This window comes from Palaemon carinicauda, chromosome 13 (genome assembly GCF_036898095.1).
Source record: "Palaemon carinicauda isolate YSFRI2023 chromosome 13, ASM3689809v2, whole genome shotgun sequence".
In the NCBI taxonomy this organism is placed as follows: Eukaryota; Metazoa; Arthropoda; class Malacostraca; order Decapoda; family Palaemonidae; genus Palaemon; species Palaemon carinicauda.
The window spans coordinates 27753717-27776216 of NC_090737.1; the positions used below are offsets into that span (position 1 = coordinate 27753717).

Genomic DNA, 22500 nt, shown 5'->3' on the forward strand with positions numbered 1-22500 from the left:
AAACTAGTAAGTATACACACACACACACAGACAGACACACACACACAAACATATATATATATATATATATATATATATATATATATATATATATATATATATATATATATATATATATATATATATATATACACCCTGTATCCTTCCTATGACAAGATTTAGTGGCAGGCAGTAAGTTCCAAAGAGGAAGACATCGTTATTCAATGTATAGAAGTCTTTTCAGATGACCAGTATTTCTTTTAACATTATGAAACACAAGGTTTACTATTCAATTGCTTCAATAAAACTTCAGACAGTTAGAGTGATAAATAAATATGCATTTAGTTTAGGGGTACTAATTACTCAGCTTGGTATAAAGCCAACAATATATATGTTTTTTTTTTTTCTTATTTTTCAGATGCGTCAAAGGCATTACACAACAACGACAAATCCTGGAAAATCTGTTGGCAACATATGACGTGAACGAATGGCCGGATGCTGACTTTGATCGTAAGTACAAATGTTATTACTGTTGTATACGGGCCCAGCTGGGGACACTTCGAAATGTATTTACTTCGGAAAATGAGTTCCTTATTATTTATTTTTCTGTGACAGTAAATTTAAGACTCAATTAACATTCCCATCGTCTCTAATATTTACGCCGAAGCCATGGCCAGAATTCAATGGGATAAGATTATTTGTCAGAAAACGTCCCTAGTTGAACGTTCCTAAAACAGAATGGCCTCCTTGGTCCTACGGCCGGGTCAGCTGAACCAAATTTCATCAGGCATCTTCTTGAAATCAAATAGTATGTTTGGGTTCGAGAAACTATAGAACATAAATGAATTTTGTCGATGTTTTCGTCATCTAACCTTAGAGTTCAGAACTTATATTAAAACCTATAGGTTAGCAGAGTCCTAATAATAATTGCCGAGGCGAAAGCCATTCTAGGGTAGCGCTTTTCAGTAACAAATTGTATGGACTAAAAATGCTCATTAACGTGTTATCTTGAAACCAAAGTTGTTACAGAAAATAGACTTCATTTGCACTGACTTCTACACGAAATTTACTCTATTGGGATTGGTTGCATTCGCTGGAAAAAAAATCATTGCTTTAAGAGACTAGATAAAATTATAGATGAAGGATTACAATCTGGGATACTTTTGAACAATTTAGATATTCCGATATAGTGTTCAACGATATATATAGTCTTTAGTAGTGTTCACCACAACAACGAAACATCACGTGACCATAGCCGCAGGTGCCAAAATTACCGAAATAGCCGAGTCATTGACTCTTCTTCTAGATTTGAAGAGAAGGAAATAGCAATATAGGATACTATGCACTACATTCTTGCAATCACGCCCGAGCAAAAATATTCCAAGTTCAAAATATCAGTCATTAGACTCAGGTAAAGACTTGACTTTCATTTCTGCGCTGTATATTATGTAGAAGACGAAAGATAGATAAATACCTTCTTCTCGTGGCCATTTTAATCGGCAGGAGTGAGAAGGAATTCGTTATCTTTTGGCCCAGTGGAGGCATCCCAAGTAAAGGATGAATTTGAGAAATGCGATTAGGATGTGAAACGTTCGGTATTTACCTGGTGGCGCTTCTGAAATGTACCTGAATTAACTTCTGGCATTTCAAGGAATGTGCAGTGAACTCGGTGCTCTTCCAATTTGAGTGAGTAACCTACGACGAACCATTTAGTATTTTCGTTAACTTATAATCTCGGGTTCTCTTATGTTGTGTCATATGTGTATCATACTATCTTTATTGGCATTTTTGTGTATGTATACATAAATGCACACACATAAGCTTACATATGTGGGTATAAGTTTGAAAACAAAGGAACTCGCCAGTGTGCTCAAAATCGTGTACATGTATCAGGCAAATGGCACGCGGAAATGCCTTGCAAGGCAAGGGGAAGAAACCTAAATTCCTCAAAGAAATCATTAATGTGTGAGAGACAGGAGAAAAACGACTAATAGAATTAAATACGATCAGACTAGTAAATAGTGTCATTGTCTTAATGTGATTTAGAAGCACTTAAGAAAACAATAACTCCTTTAATCAAGTGTTTTCTATGAATCATGTTGAAATTAGATTAATGAATTTAAGATGATAAATAAATGTCTCTTCTTCTTTTTTTTTTTTTTTGTGTGTGTGTGTCTTGTAGCCATATTTTAAATGCTTTTATTATTTAGGTGAGGGATAGAATTTTGTTTTTCTTCTCTTTCTCATTAGTGATTTTAAATGTTTTTACTACATACCATAGGTGAGGTGAATAGCATTGTTTTTTTTTTTTCTTCTCATTAGTAAATAATTTCCTTGTTTCTCTTCTCGGCCTAAATACTAAGTTAATTCTTATTCGTTTCCTTGTTTCCTCCTCTTTACCACTAAAATTAGCTATCCTTCTTCTTCTTCTATTGGTTGTTAGTGTATCTTCTTCCTCCGGTGGACAACAAGAGAATTTCTATCTTGCTCTTTGTTGTGGTTCTGAGTAATTAATGTATTCGTTACCAAAAGATCAGACAGAAGCCATGGCATTCTCTCTCTCTCTCTCTCTCTCTCTCTCTCTCTCTCTCTCTCTCTCTCTCTCTCTCTCTCTCTCTCATATTGTATGTTGTGTATCAGACTATCGGTTGAGAGAATTTCACTCATTCTTTTCTAGGAAATGGGAAGAACGCATTGCAACCAAACTGTTACGAAGATTGGTTGGTCTCCTTCGAACCGAGAAATCCTTTAAGTCTTGCTTATAGACGAGGAAATGTTGTGCTGCCAAACTATGTAACCACCTGCAGAAATTTAAGACCACTAAACTCTCTCTCTCTCTCTCTCTCTCTCTCTCTCTCTCTCTCTCTCTCTCTCTCTCTCTCTCTCTCTCTCTCTCTCTCTCTCTCTCTCAGAGAAAATTACACCAATATCATATATTTTAAACATTTTACTCAACGTTAGAGATATGGAACATTTAGACTTCATCAAATTCAATTTCAAACAATTTTTTTTTTTACCATTTTTCTTTCGTAATATTTGTCTTCACAAAGAGCCTTCCCCGATTTTGCATAAGGTCTATGAACTCTAATGTATTCATTTGGAACAGAAATAACTTCGAGAAAGCATTGGCTCTCGATTCCCTAATATCGCAAGAGGGTCTGCCCCTCTCTTTTATTCTTCTCCTGTACTTCTCTTTATCCCTATTTCCTTAATCTTTCCCATCCCGAGTACCTGCCTTTGAGCTATAAACTGGATTGTATCCAGGGGTACTCTTCCTTTCCCCATTTCCTTATTATTATTATTGTTATTATTATTCTCGAATGTCATCAAGATAGTTCGCCAACACTTAAATTGTCCATTGAAAAACACTGCTTGGCAGAATTAAATCTAGTAACGGTATGTTTTCTCGAGTATTTATCAATAAAAAAAAAATCGGTTATGTACTACGAGAAAGGCAGTTGATACTAAAGACTTTAGCAACAAGACCCATTGTGTTGTTAGAGTAAACGCTCCGTGAATCAACAAACTCCTGACTCTAGGCTTATGCATTGCAGTGACGGCAATTGGATAGAATTTCAAGAGGATTGTGATTACGCAGCTATTTTGTTTCTTTTTCTAGGACCGACTGATGTGTCCGTGCAGATGTTCATCAATTCTTTTGGCTCCCTCAACGCTGCTAACATGGCGAGTTACTTTTGTTTTAACAAAGCCTCGTCACTTTCATATAGACATAATACTGTATTTATATAATCTTACTTCTTCCTTGGGAAATGCTTTGAGATGATGATACATTATGATATGATATAAAACTGTAAATAAGTCAGCGTTGTATTTACTTTCTGACAATTATTTTCCACTGACAGGACTACAGTATTGATGTGTTTCTTCGACAACACTGGGTAGATAGTCGCCTGCAGCACTCCAGGAATAGAAGCATCACTATAAGAGATCCTGACGTACGTTCATACTTTTATTATTTCTCTCCTTATATATATATATATATATATATATATATATATATATATATATATATATATATATATATATATATATATATATATATATATATATATATATGCATTTAGGGATAAGCTATCTAAACAGAATCTTATCCAGTAATAAATGAGATTTTTAAGGGTCGTTTTGAAATATGCAAGAAGGTAAATTGTTAATGTAGGTTTCACTGTTTTTATTGATAAAATAATTCAGGGTGCCGGTGGTCATTTAAAGAAAATGAAATGAGTCGAGAGTCCATTATTGTATTATAAATTAGGTGAAGTGAAAGTGGCCGATAGCGATTGTGTATTATAAGGCTTTTATATTTAAGGAAATCATTATTCCCTTATATAAGGATAAAGATAATAGAGGTTACTACAAGGATTGCATTGTCAAAAGAATGCTTATTACGCAGTGTGTATGGATGGAGATTTAAATGAGAATGTAAAAACTGACAGATAGATTGATAAGAGCTAGTAGTATTCACTTGTGTTAGGCAGATCTATCGGGAAAAGAGCAGGATAAAGAAAACTATAAACAAGCAAAGAAAGAAGCAAGAAGAGCAGTAGCAAAGGCAAAGGGAGAGACATTAAATGAAATCTAAAAAGAGATGGAAACACCAGAAGGAGAGAAGAAAATATTACGAATTGCTGAGACCCGAGATGCTGCATCCAAAGACCTGAGGCATATAAGGCAAATAAAAGATATCAATGGCATAGTTCTAGCAGAAGAGAGTGAAATTAAAAGAAGGTGGGAAACTTATTTTGAAGGACTATTGAATGAGGAGAACCCAAGAACAGTATTTGAAGATGGACTCCCAAACGAGGCAGTTACCATAGGAGTGACTAGAAGAGAAGTAGAACAAGCAGTAAAGAAGATAAAAAATAGTAAAGCTGCAGGACCGGATAATATACCAGTAGAGGTATGGAAAAGTCTCTGAGAGGAAGGCATAGATATCCTGTGGGACCTGACACAGAAGATCTTCAATCAGGAAAAGATGCCAGAGGAATTAAGAAGAAGCCTAATCATTCCCATCTATAAGGGGAAGGGAGACATCAAGGAATGTGGCAACTACAGAGGCATAAAGCTGATAAGCCATACTATGAAAATATGGGAGAAGATCATTGAGAAGAAACTCAGAGATGAAACAACAATTGGTGAGGAACAATTTGGATTCATGTCAGGAAGAGGGACTGTAGAAGCAATATTTGCTTTGAGACAGATGATAGAAAAACATCGGGAAAAACAAAAAGGATTACATATGGTCTTTATTGACATGGAAAAGGCATACGATCGAGTACCACGTCAGGAGCTGTGGAGATGTATGAGAGAAAAGAGTCCTTGAGAAATACGTAAGAATCACCCAAGATATGTATGAAAGGGCAGAAGCAAATGTTAAGAGCAGTATAGGCCTAACAGAAAGTTTCCCAGTAAATGTGGGAGTACATCAGGGGTCTGCATTGAGCCCTTACCTATTTGATCTGGTCATGGATGTAGTAACACAAGGTATTAGAGATCAGTCTCCTTGGTGTATGCTTTTTGCCGATGATGTTATACTGTGTAGCACTAGGCGAGAGGTAGTAAAAGAGAAACTGGAGGAGTGGAGAAGAGAAATGGAAAATAAGGGATTGAAGATCAGCAGGAAAAAGACAGTGTATTTGAGATTGGAAAATGGCGAGAATGGGGAAGTTAGTTTACAAGGAGAGAGATTGAAAAGGGTTAAAAATTTCAGGTATTTAGGATCAACAGTTACAGAAGATGGTGATCTGGGGACAGAAATAAACCTCAGAATACAGGCAGGATGGAAGAATTGGAATAATGTGCGTATAGTACTATGCGACAGGAAAGTAGGGGTTAAGTTGAAAGGTAAAGTACACCGGACAGTTGTGAGACCGGCAATGATGTATGGAGCGGAGATGTGGGCAATAAAGAAGACAGAAGAGAAGAAGATGGATGTGGCAGAGATGAGAATGTTGAGATGGATGTGTGGGGTGACAAGAAGAGATAAGATACGGAATGGGGTAATTAGGGGTACCACAGGAGTTAGAAAACTATCAGATAAGATCCAAGAAAGTAGACTGAGGTGGTAGGGTCATGTCATAAGAAGAGATGAACAGTATATTGGGAGGAGAGTGATGGAAATGGAGGTACAGGGAACGAGAAGGAGAGGGAGGCCAAAGCGAAGGTGGATGGACTGTATCAAGGATGACCTTCGATCAAAGGGATTAACTGGTGATGAGGTGTGGGACAGAGGTAGATGGAGAAAGCTGACCATAAACATCGACCCTACATAGAAGTGGGAAAAGATGTAGACAAAGAAGAAAGAAGTAGAAGTATTCACCTGTGTTCCAGAAATCTGCCCCTGTGTCTGCCAGCCAGGGACCCTTGTGCCATGTGCGCAACGAATACCAGGATAGCCCTGTCTGAGCTACTTTTGTGCGAGAACAGAGCTTAATTATACGAGAGTATGAGGAATGTTGGTTTACTCACTGACTTGATTTATGGTTAACTTACCCACTTGGCTTATGCATGTAGTGCAACATGTACCACTTGCTAGAACAGAGGAGCAATGATATAATGTTAGATTATGAGTGAAGTGAGTCACGGCAGAGCAAAGACTAATTGAACTAAGTTGTTGATTACATAATTAAAAGAATGCACCGACACACACGCAAACTTACACATTGGTAGCAGAGGGTGGGGTAACTAAAGGGTTCTTGGCTGGTGGGTGGAGCAATCAAGGAATGAAACATTTCTGGGTCAAAAGTCGGAAGACTGCCAAGGGTTAAGCATTATGGAGTTATGCGATGAAAGTGATATGTGGTAAATATGTGTTTATTATAAAAAAAGGTATAATTTATATGTTTATGTGTACAAAAGGCCTAAATGTTGCTACTCAATTTAGATATGTTTTTGTTATAACTACATCTGCGACAGCTGATTTAATATGCTTTTATTCATTATTCCTTCATGAAATATGTATTAGGTAGCCTCTTTGCTGACGTACCTACCTTCCTCATTATATTTTCCCTTCGAATACCAGATGCAGAAAAGGATTTGGCGGCCGGACACTTACTTCCACAACGTGAAAGACGCAGAGTTCCATGTTGTGACAATGCCCAACATTCAGTTCAGAATTGACGGTACTGGACACATCCTCTACAGTGTAAGGTTGGTTTTATTTTCTTATATGTTGTACTTGACGAAGTATATATGCATACACATAATTCTGCTCAAAAACTGTTCAAGTAAACATGACAAGTGCTTATCATCATAGATTTGAGTTTGTGGCTTTTCTCAGTACGTAGATAGTTGTTTAGTATATGTCAGTTGTAGTTCTCTTGTGCTGTGTGATGCTATTGATTGCATACAAATGGGTGAGAATAATATGCTGCCTGCAGGTCCAATGCTAAGCAATTTATACATTGAATGTCAGGTACTATTGAAGAGTGCAGATCTATTTACTCCACTAACATCACAGTCAGTAATACAAGACGAAATTTAACTAGATGCACTCATAACATTGTGCATAATAGAGCGATATTTCACTTGAGCTTGCCTGTAAGCTAGAGCATGAGATTATATGTTTGGCTTGAAATATCCATCATTTCTTAGAATTTTACGGTTTTGCATGAGGTTTTTACTGCCTAAGTCCAGAGTATTATTGCTATGATTGCCATTAATTGTCTGCCAAAAAATATACTGTTATCTGTTCCTGGATGCAAAACCAGTGTATCAGTTCTGTTTTTTTTTTAATGTAATCTGTAAAATGAGAAATAATTGTAATTAATTTCTAGTTTACTGATGAGAGATCCAGAAATTATATGTTAAAGGAAGTTTTGTATGTTAGGCATGCAAGATCTTACCTCAAAAATTTGAAAAAATTGTAGTGTTTATTTCAGGAATTCTAGAACATCTAAGAATGTGTTCATATACCCTCTAGATAAAAAAGTTTCTGTATACAAAAAAAAAAGTCATTTTACGAAACAACATGCAAAGATTTTTTTTTTCGTCTCATATTACGAAATAAAAAAAAAACTCAGGATACGAAACGAAATTCGCTTAAAATTTCAAAATCATGTTACATGTAAAACACGACTCATTATACAAAAAAAAAAAAAAAAAAAAAAAAAAAATCCTGTTAAGAAAGCCACTCCGGAACGAATTAATTTCGTATTCTGAGGTATTACCTTACTAGTTTTTATTACTAGTTACAATATTGAAAGCAATAAATTTATTTATTTCATAGAGATCTTCCTTTAGGTTTTGGAACCCTTTGCATTATTGATCATATTTTGAAGTAATTAGAGTAAAATTACTTTGATGTTTTGAAGTCTACTAGCCACAGCCTTAGATTTTTATTGCTAACCTGAACGATTATGTTTTGCATTTTACTGTCTTTCGTTTCTTTTTATTTCATTTTTTATTCTCATTTTGTGAGGAGTTCAATGACAAGTTTCTTTTATCTATTCATATCACTCGAATAAAAATGGTAACTATGACTGTTTTGTCATGTCAAAACACTAATGTTAAAGCCATGCTTGCACTGTTAAAAAACCTGTAATTTTATTTGGATATTCTCCTTGAAAAATATACTGTTCTCAGCCGTATTTCAATAAAATACAGGTGATCGTAATTTTTACCCTAGATTGTTATTATCTTTTACGGGTTGGTGAACATAATATCACTCCTTAACATCAATATATCTGTTTTTAAAACGGTAAATATCTGGCAACATTTATTCTAGTATTTTTGCCGTGTTTTTTGCGGTGAATATTTAACAGTGTGGTATTAATATCCAATAGGTGATTACAAAATACTTCTGTTAGTGTTTGATTATAAACTTGAGTTGCAGAAAGTAAATACATTTATGTTTTATGTGCAATAAACGTGCTATTTAATCTAATGTTATACTAGTTTATAAGATACTTTTATGAGAATGATCCCTCATTATGTGTTGCGCCCTTGCGCCTGTTTTTGTAAGCTAATTTTGGAACCAAAACTTAAATAAATAATTTCTATCCACCAACATGACGGACCTCAGCATAACAGTGAGCTTTGTTGAGCTTAACTAACATTTCTTACCATTTATTCTTTTAAACTACAGGCTTGAGAAAGCCTATAAAAGACTTAAAGTACTACTTAGATAAATTAATTTAATTAAACATATTGCGCACAATCTTTTAAACCTTCAAAACCACTTTAAACCAAAAGACAAGGCTCAGAAATTGTTCAAGGAGGAACCTTCCCCTCCAGGTTCTCCCACATTATTTTGCCAGACTGATGAGCCATTGTCTCTGAAAGCTTCAGGCTGAATCCTCTGGTATTCTAGAACGTGTGACCTGTTCTCATTATTCTTCGCAGGGTCACCGCCGAGCTATCTTGCCATTTGATGCTCGAGCACTACCCATTCGATGAACAGACTTGCCATGCTCATCTCTCTTCTTGTAAGTAGGTTACTACGCTACAGTGGAACAAAAGTAGGTCCTGTAGGCTGGACTCCAACTTGAGATTTTTTCGTCGAGTGGCGTGGATTGGTGCCAGATACCTCCAGAAAATATAACACCTCACCATCTACTGATGGTCACATTTTCAAGAGGTATCTAGCAACAGTTAGTGTCGCTCGACGAAAAGATCGCAAGTGGGAGTCCAGTCTAAAGCTTGGGAAGTTAAAAGCTAAGGCCATTTGTCTATTTTTAGTATATTCTTTTTGCTATATATGGAAACTCAATCAGTCGATCAAATTTTGAAGTATATTGAGGGAATTTACATGCCACATTGAACAACTTCGGGCAAAATTTAAAGAATAAGAGTAGGCTATCATTTTCGATTGGCTAAGATTACAATTGGTAATTTCTGTACTCTACTATTTGATGAAGGGTGGCAGAGATACCACACTTTGGAGAATCATTCTCTGTTTAAGATGGTCTTCTTTTATTAAAGAGGACTGTCAGACCATTAGTTTTGCATTTTTAGCTTTTCATTCTTTAGGGTGGCATTGAAAGTGTAAAGTAAAGATTTTCAAATTTTACAGTACAATTAATTATTTATAATGGCTTTTTAAAAAGGTTTGTGCATTTAGACCACTTAAATAGCTAACATACTTACAAATGAAAATGTAGCTGTTGATAGACAGAAAAGGCTTTTATTCAACTACAAGTATACTGAATGTCAAGACTTAACAATGACTTAACAAAGTAATATCTTCTTTAATTGTATTATAGAAACTGTGTGAATAATGAGCCAATTATGAAACATAAATGAATAGCTGGGAGACCTTATTGCCCTGAGACCACGTGAATAACAAGGCTAAGAGGGACAAGTTTAGAAAATAGTTTCTGAAGTTTTTAGCCGTTTATTATCTCAGAAAAGTTCATCGATTATTCAAAGCTAAAATCTCTCCTGCTTCGCATCTATTGCTTTTTGTTTGTTCCTTACTGACTTCTTGCTTGTATCTTCCAGTTTTAGACTAGAAGATCTTGCATAGGGCTGATTTGGCCACCCTTTGCTAACTAAGCTAACCTTAGTTTGCCACTGGAAACTTGTGCATGACTATTAATCCAATTCTAGCTTACTAGGTGGCAGGCCATTGATTTTAATCGCTACCTCTGACCAAGTTTTGTTCTGACTAGCTTTAATTGATTTTAAACTACATCATTGCTTAGTATTGTTCCTCCATTTTTTTCTCTATCATCGTGCTAAATTGAAACACCTTCAACATATTGTTGCCATTTTGGATTTATGTCAGATTTATGAATGGCATCATGGTACTGTGAGGTACGGACAAATCGGGAAATATCTAGAAACAAAAGCATGACTACTATTTTTTTTTTTTTTTTTTTTTTTTTTTTTTTTTTTTTACATAGGATGAATAGGTGTATTATCAGGAATGAAGATTCTGTATTTTATAGTGATTGAAAGTAATGGAAGATCTGGCTTATTTGCTTTCACATCACTTTAACATGGTTAAAATACATATCTGGACCTTTTTCCAGTTGATATAGCAGGTAGATTACACCTATTGTCGTCATATTGACTTACCTTTGCGGTTAATGTACACAGACCTATACTTTCCATCAACAATTTCAATTGTTAGTTTTTCTCCTTAAAGTATTTGTTTATTTAACAACGATGTTATCACATTAAAGGTTTAGAATATATCAGAAGCATATTTATAGTAACTAGTAATTTCGCAGAAGTGAATTTTTTCCCACAATGACAAAAGGCTCATGCGTGACGTTCTTGGTTTCTTCAAGGTTACGTGGCAAGCGCTAACGCTTTCGTCACGCTGAATTAATAGTTCTCTACGATATCAGCATGTTATACTGTAGGTGGGAAATGTGAAAATATAGGCTAATTAATAACTGCTTTAAACAAGACATCCTTACCCAAATAAAATGTCCTCTATTTTATTTAGATATACTGACAATAGACTGAGTAGAAACATTTGGTAGTGTCGTACTATAATGAATTTTCAGTTTTAGGAAATATGACTAGGAAACATGGTGTTTAATTTTACTTATGTTATTGATCTAAGTAAATCTGTCAACGCAATACTTTTAATTCTATTAGAGAAACTGGTTTACCAACAGGCAGTTGTAAAACTCAATGAAAGTTGAAGTCTTTAATCTGGTTTTACTTTTTATTTTGTATTGTTTCTCCCTTATCATTGATCGAGAATCTCTCCTTATCTATGTTCTTAATGTTATCTACTATCTCTTAGTCATCTAAAATTTCCATTATGCTGAATAATGATGAACGTTAATTTTGCATGTAAATTCCGTATTCTAAATCAAGTTATTATTATTATTATTATTATTATTATTATTATTATTATTACTTGCTCAGTTACAACCCTAGTAGGAAAAGGAGGATGCTATAAGCCCAAGGGCTCCAACAGGGAAAATAGCCCAGTGAGGAAAGGATAATAGTAATAATAATAATAATAATAATATTATTATTATTATTATTATTATTATTATTATTATTATTATTATTATTATTATTATTATTACTTGCTAAGCTACAACCCTCGTAGGAAAAAGAGGATGCTATAAGCCCAAGGGCTCCTACTGGGAAAATAGCCTAGTGAGGAAAGGATATAAGGAAACTACAAGAGAAGTAATTAACAATTAAAATAAAGTATTTTAAGAACAGTAACAATAATGAAATAAATCTTTCATATGTAAACTATAAAATAAAAAAAAAAGCAGAAGAGAAACAAGATACAATGGTGTACCCGAGTGTACCCTAAAGCAAGAGAACTCTACCCCCAAGACAGGGAAAGATCATGGTACAGAGGCAGACAAGAGAAAAAAACAATTAGTGACGACACCGTGAATGAGAAAGTAGAAGGATTAAAGGATTGGCAAGGAAAACAAACTACAGTATAATAAAGTTATATTCCTATAGTTAACGCTATAGTCAATTCTTTTTTAGTAAGGCAGATTTGCACTGACTCGCAGGGGTGCCCTTTTAGCTCGGAAAAGTTTCATGTGGGCTGATTGGTTGGACAAGATAATTCTAACCAATCAGATAGCAGGAAACTTTTCCAAGCTAAAAGGGCACCGTTGCTAGCAGGTGCGAATGTGCCTCATTAAAAAAAAAGAAAAAAAATGAGTATAGTACCATGACACTAATAATATAAGGCAACCAAATCATTAATGTAAAAATCACGTTTTCAAATCAAAATATTTGAATTCTTAGATAAAAACAGGTCAAGTTATCATTATAATAGAAACGGAACAGAACGCTAAGTAACGGGTGGGTTAAAAGTTCGAGGTTTTCATTTCTTGACGGATGGCTAATAGGCCTATCCATGTGAGGCCTATTACTTCTTGTAATGAGGAACCAGCTGTATATTAAACAAGGGCCGAGTTTGGTTACTTGCTTCGCAGTAACGGTGTGACAGGGAGCACTTCCTCAAAGTGAGGTTTGCCAGGAATTCCTGTGTCCAACCGTACTTATATGCAGCGAGCTACAGGTTTTTTACAAAAAAATCATTTACCAAATGATCCTTCTTTTTATATCAGCCTTCTTCTTCTCCTTCTTCTTCTTCTTCTTCTTCTTCTTCTTACTGCATATCATATGGAGATCTTATTTTTCTTTTATCCTCTCTCTTCCTATCTGTCTGTTGCATCTTGCATCAGGATAACGGCAAAACTCAGTTGCAGTATGAACTTCAAGCACTTCCCATTTGACTCGCAGGACTGCCACGTTCTCGTCAGTTCTTGTGAGTAAACAGATCTTGCATTTTTTTTTCAACTCGTTTGATTTCGGAACACCTTTCATTTCAATATCACTGGAGTTATACCTTGCTATTAACGGTTGGTCATGTAAGTCCCTTAAAACTGAAGGTTTTAACAGCCCGCTTATTCCCTCCAACCTTCCGTGTTTGCAATTCTAAAACGTGATGAACTTTTCTGTCAAAGTTATGGAAATTTTAATACTGATGTGGTGAATGTTTTTGTTCCTGGGAATTGTGGGTTATTGATATGCTAGGATTACTCTAATGATATAAATTGAATATGTCTCATGTCTTTAAACAACGTAAATGTTATCTAAATAACCTGATTTATTCATTTATACAGATACCATAACTGATTTTCCAGTGTTGTTTATTTAACTATATCAAACCATTATACGTACTAACATTCTTAAAGGCTTTTCTAATTCTGTTCTTAAATATCATAGTTTTTTTTTTTTTTTTTTTTTTTTTTTTTTACAGATGAGATAAACCAAAGAGTTCCCTTTCTAATTGAAAGTAAAGTGGCGGGGAAACTGAAATAAATTAATAGAATAAGAGAAAGGAAAGTGACAGACCCACTTGCCTAGTTTGAATTACCTCAAAATACAATTTTTTTAATAACTGATGTAATTTTTCTTACTAAAATGAATGCCTTTTTCAATTAAAGTGTCCAAGGATGTTTGACTGTTCTCCATATACGAATTTAACTTCGGTTTGAAAGTGAATTTGTCTTCTTTTTAATCATATACAAAAGGGGTGTATTAGTTATTTGTGTTACACAAAAAAAAATGTTTTATCTAAATGTTGCGATCAGGCTTTTGATATACTGTATATATATATATATATATATATATATATATATATATATATATATATATATATATATATATATATATATATATATATAAATGTGTGTAAATCTACACACATCTCTCTCTCTCTCTCTCTCTCTCTCTCTCTCTCTCTCTCTCTCTCTCTCTCTCCCCCGATAAATTGGTTCATACGTATCTTCTCTATTATTATTATTATTATTATTATTATTATTATTATTATTATTATTATTATTATTATTATCTATTATTATTATTATTATTATTATTATTATTATTATAAGGCTATTAGCTAAGCTACAACCGTAATTGGAAAAGCAGGATGCTGTATACCCTAGGGCTCCAACAGCTATTATAAGAAAAGGGCGAAGATGGAATTTTTAAAAATTATAGCCTAGCCATCAAGAAATCGAATAAGACTTTGATATAAATAATTACTGAATAGAGTGGCCTTAGTAAGCTCTACTCTAATGTCTCAAAGTTAGACTTTTCTCTATTTTTTTCTTGATTATATTTGTCAATAGAATGCAACATTACTTATTTTTTGTGATGTTTTGATTAAATGTAATGTAATTGGGACTACGGTCCACCTCAAACCCAATGCAAACTCCTTCGAAAAGAAGGAAACTGTGCTTACCCCTTACAAAAAAAAAAAAAAAAAAAAAAAAAAAAAAAAAAAAAAAAAAAAAAAAAAAAAATTAATTGAAGAAGAACCTATATAGACCAATAAAAATGCATAATTACGTTATGACTGTAACTTGTTTACTCTTGGAAAATTTCTATTGGCCTACATCATCCTTCTTCAGTAAGATTTACGAGTAGGCCTACAGTACAGGTAAACATCAAATTGATGTGAGATAATTCTTCTTATCTTTATTCTTAAATTAAGTTTGTGATAAGTAACATCATATCGCCCTTTAATTGTTATTTCTTTGATCTTAAATGGCAATATTTATATAATTACATGCCATAATTATCATTGGTGTTATTATTATTATTATTATTATTATTATTATTATTATTATTATTATTATTATTATTATTATTATTATCATTGTTGTTGTTGTAAATACTTGATATAAGAGTGAGGCTAAACTACTGGGCGGTAATTTTTCAGGTCTTTTGTGGTTCCTGTCTTGTGGAGTCTTGCCTAGAAAAGAATGGGAATTAAATTTTAGAAGAATAGATATACAACCATTTCCATAAGCTGTTCTCTTTCTTCAGCTGATCACCATCCCCCCCCCCAAAAAAAAAAATCCATCAATTCCTATTGAAAACTGGCCCACAGTACATAAGATGTTACTTGCTAGTTTGTAGGCCTACATAGAAAAATTGTAAAAAGAAAGCTTTAGGATTGATGTGCTTCCTGTATAGATATCTTTCAGTGTTCTAAAATATTCTTCTATTCCTTGATTTTTGAAGGGCACTCATTACTGCTGATGTTTTGACAGAATCAAAATTCTTTCTCATAATCTATATATGCCATACATTGTGGTTTGCCTTACTCTGTTGATTTTTCTATTAGCTGGTAAACTACATGGATATGGTCAGTTGTTGAATACCCACTTCTAAAGCCTGCCTGCTCTCTTGGTTGGTTAGAGTCTAGCTGTGATTTAACAAATGGTTTTCCAGCAAAGTGAAATGATATATTTTCCGTTCCAACAGATGCCAGCACAGATGAGATCGTTAACTACCACTGGGTGGAAGGGATTCCAATCGATCTGCCAGATGATCTTGAGATAGCTCAGTTTGACCTCTTAAACTACTATCCAGTTGAAGAAGTGATGCCTTTACAAACAGGTTTGTTGTTGTTATTATTATTATTATTATTATTATTATTATTATTATTATTATTATTATTATTATTATTATTGTCATTTAGTTTTTGTATTCTTTAAAGTTGTTTATTTGTTTATTATTATTATTATTATTATTATTATTATTATTATTATTATTATTATTATTATTATTCAGTTTTCTAATTTTTTAAAGTAATTTATTATTATTACTACTACTGGCTATGCTACACCATTAGTTGGAAAAGCAGGATGCTATAAGCCCAAGGGTTCCAACAGGGAAAATAGCCCAATGAAGAGAGTCATAATGAACATATAAAATACTGTGCCTGTGTTGAAGTTAGTGTTCGATAAAGAGAGGAAGAAAGAGTTCCCTGAAGATTAAGTGTGAGAGTAGACTGCCTCAGTCCAATGTTGAAGCCTGGTCCGGTTCCTCGATATTATAGACTGTCCCGGCCCACTGAAATGTGTGACTGACTCGGTCCGCTTTGATTTGAGACGAGTCTGCCATAGTCCAACATTGGATACTAGTTCGGTTTAAAGGTTTAAATGCCACTCATGAATGGCAGAGGCAAAAGAGTGACATTGGCCTAGCAAGCAGGACAAAACCCTAGAGACTGATCTTGCATACTTATGTTCAGCACTCAAGTCCCCTCTCCACCCAAGCTACAACTAAGGAGGGTCAGGCAACGGCTGCTGATGACTGAGCAGGTAGACTTATAGGCTCTCTCCCCCTGCATCCTTAGCTCACAAGGATGGTGATGTTGCAAATGCTAAAGAAACTATCGAGTTTGATGAGGACTTAAAGCCCCGTCTGTCGATCACCAGGCAGGGACGCTTCCAATAGGCCACCACAACAACAGTAGCCATTGTCTGACCCTCCCTTGCCCTAGGTAGGGTGGAGAGGGGTTTTGGGCGTTGATCATGTGTATATGTGGTCAGTCTCTAGGGCATTGTCATTCATGAGCGACATTTAAAACCTTTAAATTAGTGTCTTTAACTCCCGCATGTATTATGGATATCTTTTAATACTTTACGAACTCTCTTATTTCATCTATTTATTTCCAGGAAACTTCAGCTCCCTCAAAGTAGACTTCCAACTGCGACGTCAGAACGGGTACCACATCCTGCAAACATACGTGCCTACTGTTTTAATCGTCTCGATCTCGTGGGTTTCCTTCTGGTTGGATCCTACGTCCGTGCCTGGAAGAGTTTCCATCGGTGTCACTACGTTGCTGACACTCACCACTTTGGCTGGTGGCATTCGACAGCAGCTTCCTCCTGTCTCGTATATCAAAGTAAGTGGGTTTGTGGTTTTTTTTATATATTGTGTATAGTCAAAGCAAGGTGAAAAATTAGCCAAAAACCAATATGATCAGTGAAAGTGGAGGAAATATCCTTTGATGTAGAAGTACAAGCCCACAAACCAGCCACTGAGGGGGGGGGGGGGGGGCAAGCCAGCCTCAACTTGGTGCTGGTGCCTAGCCTGGGTAAATGGAGAAAGCTGGTCAGAAACATCGACCCCGCATAAAAGTGGGAAAAGATGCAGACAAAGAAGAAGAAGAAGAAGAAGAAGAAGTCAAAACAAGGTGCGATTGTTTTTCATTTATTGTTATGAGACCATTATTTGTGATTTACCGTGTTTGTTTACTTAAGGAAAAAGATTAATTTATTCATTTGTATGAGGTATCTTTCTGAACTAGCATATTTGAATATTTAAACTAAGGAAGATAGCTTAATATATTCATTGAAATAGGGTTTTACTTTTGTGAATTACCATCTTTGTTTACTTAAGAAAAAACTTCATTTATTCATTGTTATAATGTTTTTTTTTAGAATTACCTTCCTTTTTTTTACTTAAAATAAGAAAACATTTTTTCATTTATTCATTGATATGAAGTATTTTGATTTGTGAATTACCATCTTTGCATTGCTAAAATAAGGAAAAAAAGGCTACATTTATTCATTGGCATGAGACATATTTTGGTGAATTAACATTTTTGCAAACTTAAACTAAAGAAAAAATGTAACTTTTCCATAAGAACTTTAGAATCATTTAAAAGAATTGTGATTTAATAAACAAGGATCGTGGTGGTCTAATTGGTAACGTCCTTGCCCGGTCAAACGCCTGATTGGGGTACAATTTTTGCTCAAACTCGGTAGTTCCTTTGCTCGCTGCAATCTCACTATCCTTGTGAGCTAAGGATGTGGAGTTTAGAGAGAGCCTATAGGTCTATCTGCTGAGTCATCAACAGTCATTGCCTAGCCCTCCCTTGTCCTAGCTTGGGTGGAGAGAGGACTTGTGCGCTAATCATATGTATTTATGGTCAGTCTCTAGGGCATTTTCCTGCTCGATAGTGCAATGTTACTGTCTCTTGTCTCTGCCATTAGTGAGTGACCTTTAAACCACAAACATGATTATTATCGTCTCAATTCAACATGAGGCTAACCTTAATAGAGCATTTTTGTAGCCGCATATTATTATTATTATTATTAGTAGTAGTAGTAGTAGTAGTAGTAGTAGTAGTAGTAGTAGTAGTAGTAGTAGTAGTAGTATTGTTATTATTATTATTATTATTAGTAGTAGTAGTAGTAGTAGTAGTAGTAGTAGTATTATTATTAATACTTTTTTTTTATTATTATTATTATTATTATTATTATTTTTATCATTATTATTATTATTATTATTATTATTATTATTCTTTCAGGCAATCGATGTCTGGGTTGGCATGTGTATGATCATGGTATTTGGGGCCCTGCTCGAATTCACCCTCGTCAACTGGTTGGCCAATAAGAAGTTGGTGGATAACCAGACTTGTAAAATTGTAAGATACTTTGATTATTTCATCGTATTTCAATTCCGTTTGAAAATAGATTTTACTGACTGATTTGAAATTAATTCCAAGATTTTCTCTTAATGTCGGCCGATTATGATATATTTATGTGACTAAAATTGATGAGATGAAATTTTATCATATATATATATATATATATATATATGTGTGTGTGTGTGTGTGTGTGTGTGTGTGTGTGTGTTTTTATATATATATATATATATATATATATATATATATATATATATATATATATATATATATATATATATATATCAAGATTTTCATTTTATATTAACCGATTATGATATCATATTTGCCTCTGACTAAAACTGGTGGGATTAATTTCATGAAATTTAAAAAAATCATAAATTTCCCGTTTTTCTTTTATTATTAACCCATTATGATATATTATATGCCTTTGGCTATAATTGATAAAATTAAGTTTCCTCAAATTTTAAAAGATATGAATTTCAAAATTTCCTTTAAAAATTAAAATCGATGAGATTAAGTTTTCGATGATTTCATCAAATTCTGTATAATTTCGGCTATCACTTAATATCAATTCTGAAAGTATTTAATAAAGTTTTAGTATTTTTTCAACAACTACAATTTTCACGGTAGGTATTTTATGATTTTACCGCATTCCATTTTGCAGATTCCAGTATGCAAATCAGACGAAGACGAAGAGGCTCCCAAAACATACGTCAATCAAGCCCGCTTTATCGATCGAATTAGCCGAGGTCTATTTCCGGGGTCGTTCCTACTCTTCAATCTCATCTATTGGCCTTATTATTTGTCAAATGGGATGCATGAGTGATCCGTCCTCATCTACAAATCTCGTATGCTCCAGATGAGTTCTATCAAATATGATTTTGTTATCGATACATAAAAAATTCTTTTGAAAGAATTTTAGCGGTTATTTGCCTCTTTACAAGACTTTTTTTTTTTTTTTTTTTTTTTTTTAAGTTCGATTGGAGTTACAAGAATTCAAATATTAGTACGTTTTTAAGATGGCGAAAACTCTTGTGACCGAGCAATTATAAACCAATATAAAACTGTAAAAATGTGAAGAAGAAAGTTGATAAATAAAAATGCTCATGAATAACGCGAGTCCGTGCTCACAAGGCCAGGATTCTAAAAGGGGAAAAGATGAACAAAATACTGTGTTATTCCTTGGATCAAGGAAAGACCAGAGGTGATCTATGCTTCTAAGGAAAATGAATATGTGAATGAAAATAAACAAAAAGGTACGTCTCGAAAGAAGAAGCAATCTGGAAACCAGATGAGAACAAATAGAAAATACTTTGGAGCACTAATGGGAAATTGAGGAAGTCATCGAAAGCTCTGTATTATTATTGCTAATTAAACTACAAGCCTAGTTGGAAAAGCAGGGTGCTACAAGCCCAAGGGCTCCAACAGGGAAAATAGCCCAGTGAGGAAAGGAAACAGATAGACTAGTGTGACTGGGCGTACCCTCAAGCAAGATAAACTAACCCAAGGCAGTGGAAGACCATGGTGCAGAGGCTATGGCGCTACCCAATGATAGAGGACAATCGTTTGATTTTGGATAGCCCTTTTTGAATGAGTACTTACTATAGCTAAAGATTAAACTAAATGAACTTTGCTTTTTAAGTAACAACTTTATAAAAAATTCCTCTTCGTTTCGGATTTCTGTACTAGAAAGTTTTGGTGTTAGAAATCTCCATTATATATTGGTAATGTTACAAGAAGATTATTATGAAACTCATGATTTCGACTCTTTTATATCTTATTTACTTAAAAGCTTCCATTTGTAAACAGTTCCAACGATAAGAATAAGACATGGCTTGAGTAAAATATGGTCTTGTTAGGCGCTGACCCTGCTTATCTGATCATTGGGTCAAGATAAGATATGAAAATGATCTTCTTAATCTAGTGATAGGACACTTTGTTTTGGTGAAAAAATATCTCGATAAAAAGTAATCTTTAAAGTCCTATTTGCAATTTGGTTGTAGTATCACTATTCTAGATGTTTTGTTCAAGTTGTGGAATGATCTTTCTAATCGGGCAGTTGAATCAGTAGAACTTCAAAAGTTCAAAGTTGCAGCAAATGTTTTTATGTTGACCAGGCTGACATGAGTCTTTTTATAGTTTATATATGACATATCTGTTTTGACGTTGCTACTGGTTTTAGAATGATTTATTGTTAATTTGTTCTCATCAGTTATTCATTTCCTTATTTCATTTCCTCACTGGGTTACTTTTCCCTATTGGAGCCCTTGGGCTCATAGCATCTCGCTTTTCCAAGTAGGGTTGTAGCTTGGCTAATAATAAATAATAATAATAATAATAATAATAATAATAATAATAATAATAATAATAATAATAATAATAATAATAATGATGATGATGATAATAATAATAATATTGCTGTTAATAATCTACGCGTAATTAGCCTGATATTGCCTAATATATTGCGTAATGATAATAAATGGCAGCTGTAAACGAATGATATAAAAGATGGAAGAAAATTAAGAAAGGAATCCCGGAATAGAGTATATATTGCAACTCAAGAAAAAAAAAAAGAAATACATAAAGCTAATTTGTACAATAAGCCAAGGGACCCACAAGCTAAGCATTCTTATAAAAAGGATTTAAACAAAAAAATAATCACGTATGAAATAATGAATGAAGAATGGAAATGTAGAAAAGTGCCAGAATTGACAAAACTTACTAGAGTTGATAGTTAGATTATACTAAACAATTTATACTATATTTTCCAATCTAGAAAGTTGAGTTTAATAAAAACAAAATGGAACATACAAAATCGTGAAGTATATATTGAAACGGCCTTTAACTACATGTAGGTAGTTAGTATCTGAAACACGTAAATTTCTGTAAAAAAAAAAAAAAAAATGTTGGTCTGCCACTTTATCATAAAATCGGAAATAAAATATCTAGTACTGAAGATAGAAAACCAAGTATGGACACCTTATAAAGACAACTTTGGGGAAAAGCTGTAAAAAATGTGGCAATGGTGAAACCGTGTACAAAACAATGGCTATGAAATAGATGAAAAGGCTGGAACACCAAGTAAATTTAGAATTTTGTAGGAATTGAAAAATAAAATTACTAAGCTAAGCTTTACAATTGCATAGAAAAAGTTTATAGATGAATTGAACACGAGAGAAGCAGCTGTCATGATGAAGGCTGGATTAATTACACCTTGTCTTAAATATAACTTTAAAAATAACTAATACATGAACTAAAATCAAAGGCTTCTGTTTTCAGTTCTATTTTCATCAGAATAGATGCTCACTAGAAAGTCGACTGGGAAGCCCCCCCCCCCCCCCCCCCACAATTAGTGCCCAACCACAGCAGGGCCCTCCCTAGTAAACAGCATAAACTAATGGTCCCGTGCTGGGACCGATCTACTGCCATGTGAATGCTAGACAAACATGTTACCGCTGTACTAGTCAGGAGGGTAGCTAAAAAAGACGAAAAATAGCAAATATTTTTATATACATAAAAAAAAAAAAAAAAAAAAAAAAAAAAAAAAAAAAACTTAGGGTAATAATTAAAAAGTATTTATAGGACCCAACAAATTAAGTAGCAAGGCAAATAATGATATCGAATTTAGCAATACTTTATAGTAAAAAGTAAGTCTTGTGCCAGTATATTAGTTGATATGGATTTTTCACCTTCATAAGTTGTGTGGCCACAGTTCAGAAACTTCAGAACCAACAAATTGTTAATTATGATAAAAACTATGCCGTTCAAATGGATTTATTACCTTTATAAGTGTTTTGACCACAGTTCAGAAACTTCAGAACCAA

General features: G+C 33.9%; 1 protein-coding gene across 3 annotated transcripts in view; it reads left to right on the top strand.

Moving 5' to 3' along the window:
* Positions 1 to 19604, top strand: part of LOC137651911 (glycine receptor subunit alpha-2-like) — a 24813-nt gene extending 5209 nt beyond the window's left edge. For 2 of the 3 annotated variants that reach the window (XM_068385118.1, XM_068385119.1), the window contains exons 3-11: positions 398 to 489; positions 3599 to 3663; positions 3843 to 3935; positions 7019 to 7146; positions 13125 to 13207; positions 15718 to 15852; positions 16917 to 17146; positions 18557 to 18673; positions 19341 to 19602. In XM_068385118.1, the coding sequence (XP_068241219.1) occupies positions 398 to 489; positions 3599 to 3663; positions 3843 to 3935; positions 7019 to 7146; positions 13125 to 13207; positions 15718 to 15852; positions 16917 to 17146; positions 18557 to 18673; positions 19341 to 19502 (1105 nt within the window). In that variant the 3' untranslated portion in view covers positions 19503 to 19602. Of the gene's footprint in view, positions 1 to 397; positions 490 to 3598; positions 3664 to 3842; positions 3936 to 7018; positions 7147 to 9339; positions 9423 to 13124; positions 13208 to 15717; positions 15853 to 16916; positions 17147 to 18556; positions 18674 to 19340 lie in introns of all 3 variants that reach the window. The other variant, XM_068385120.1, reaches the window with a different exon arrangement.
* The last annotated feature ends 2896 nt before the right edge of the window (positions 19605 to 22500 follow it).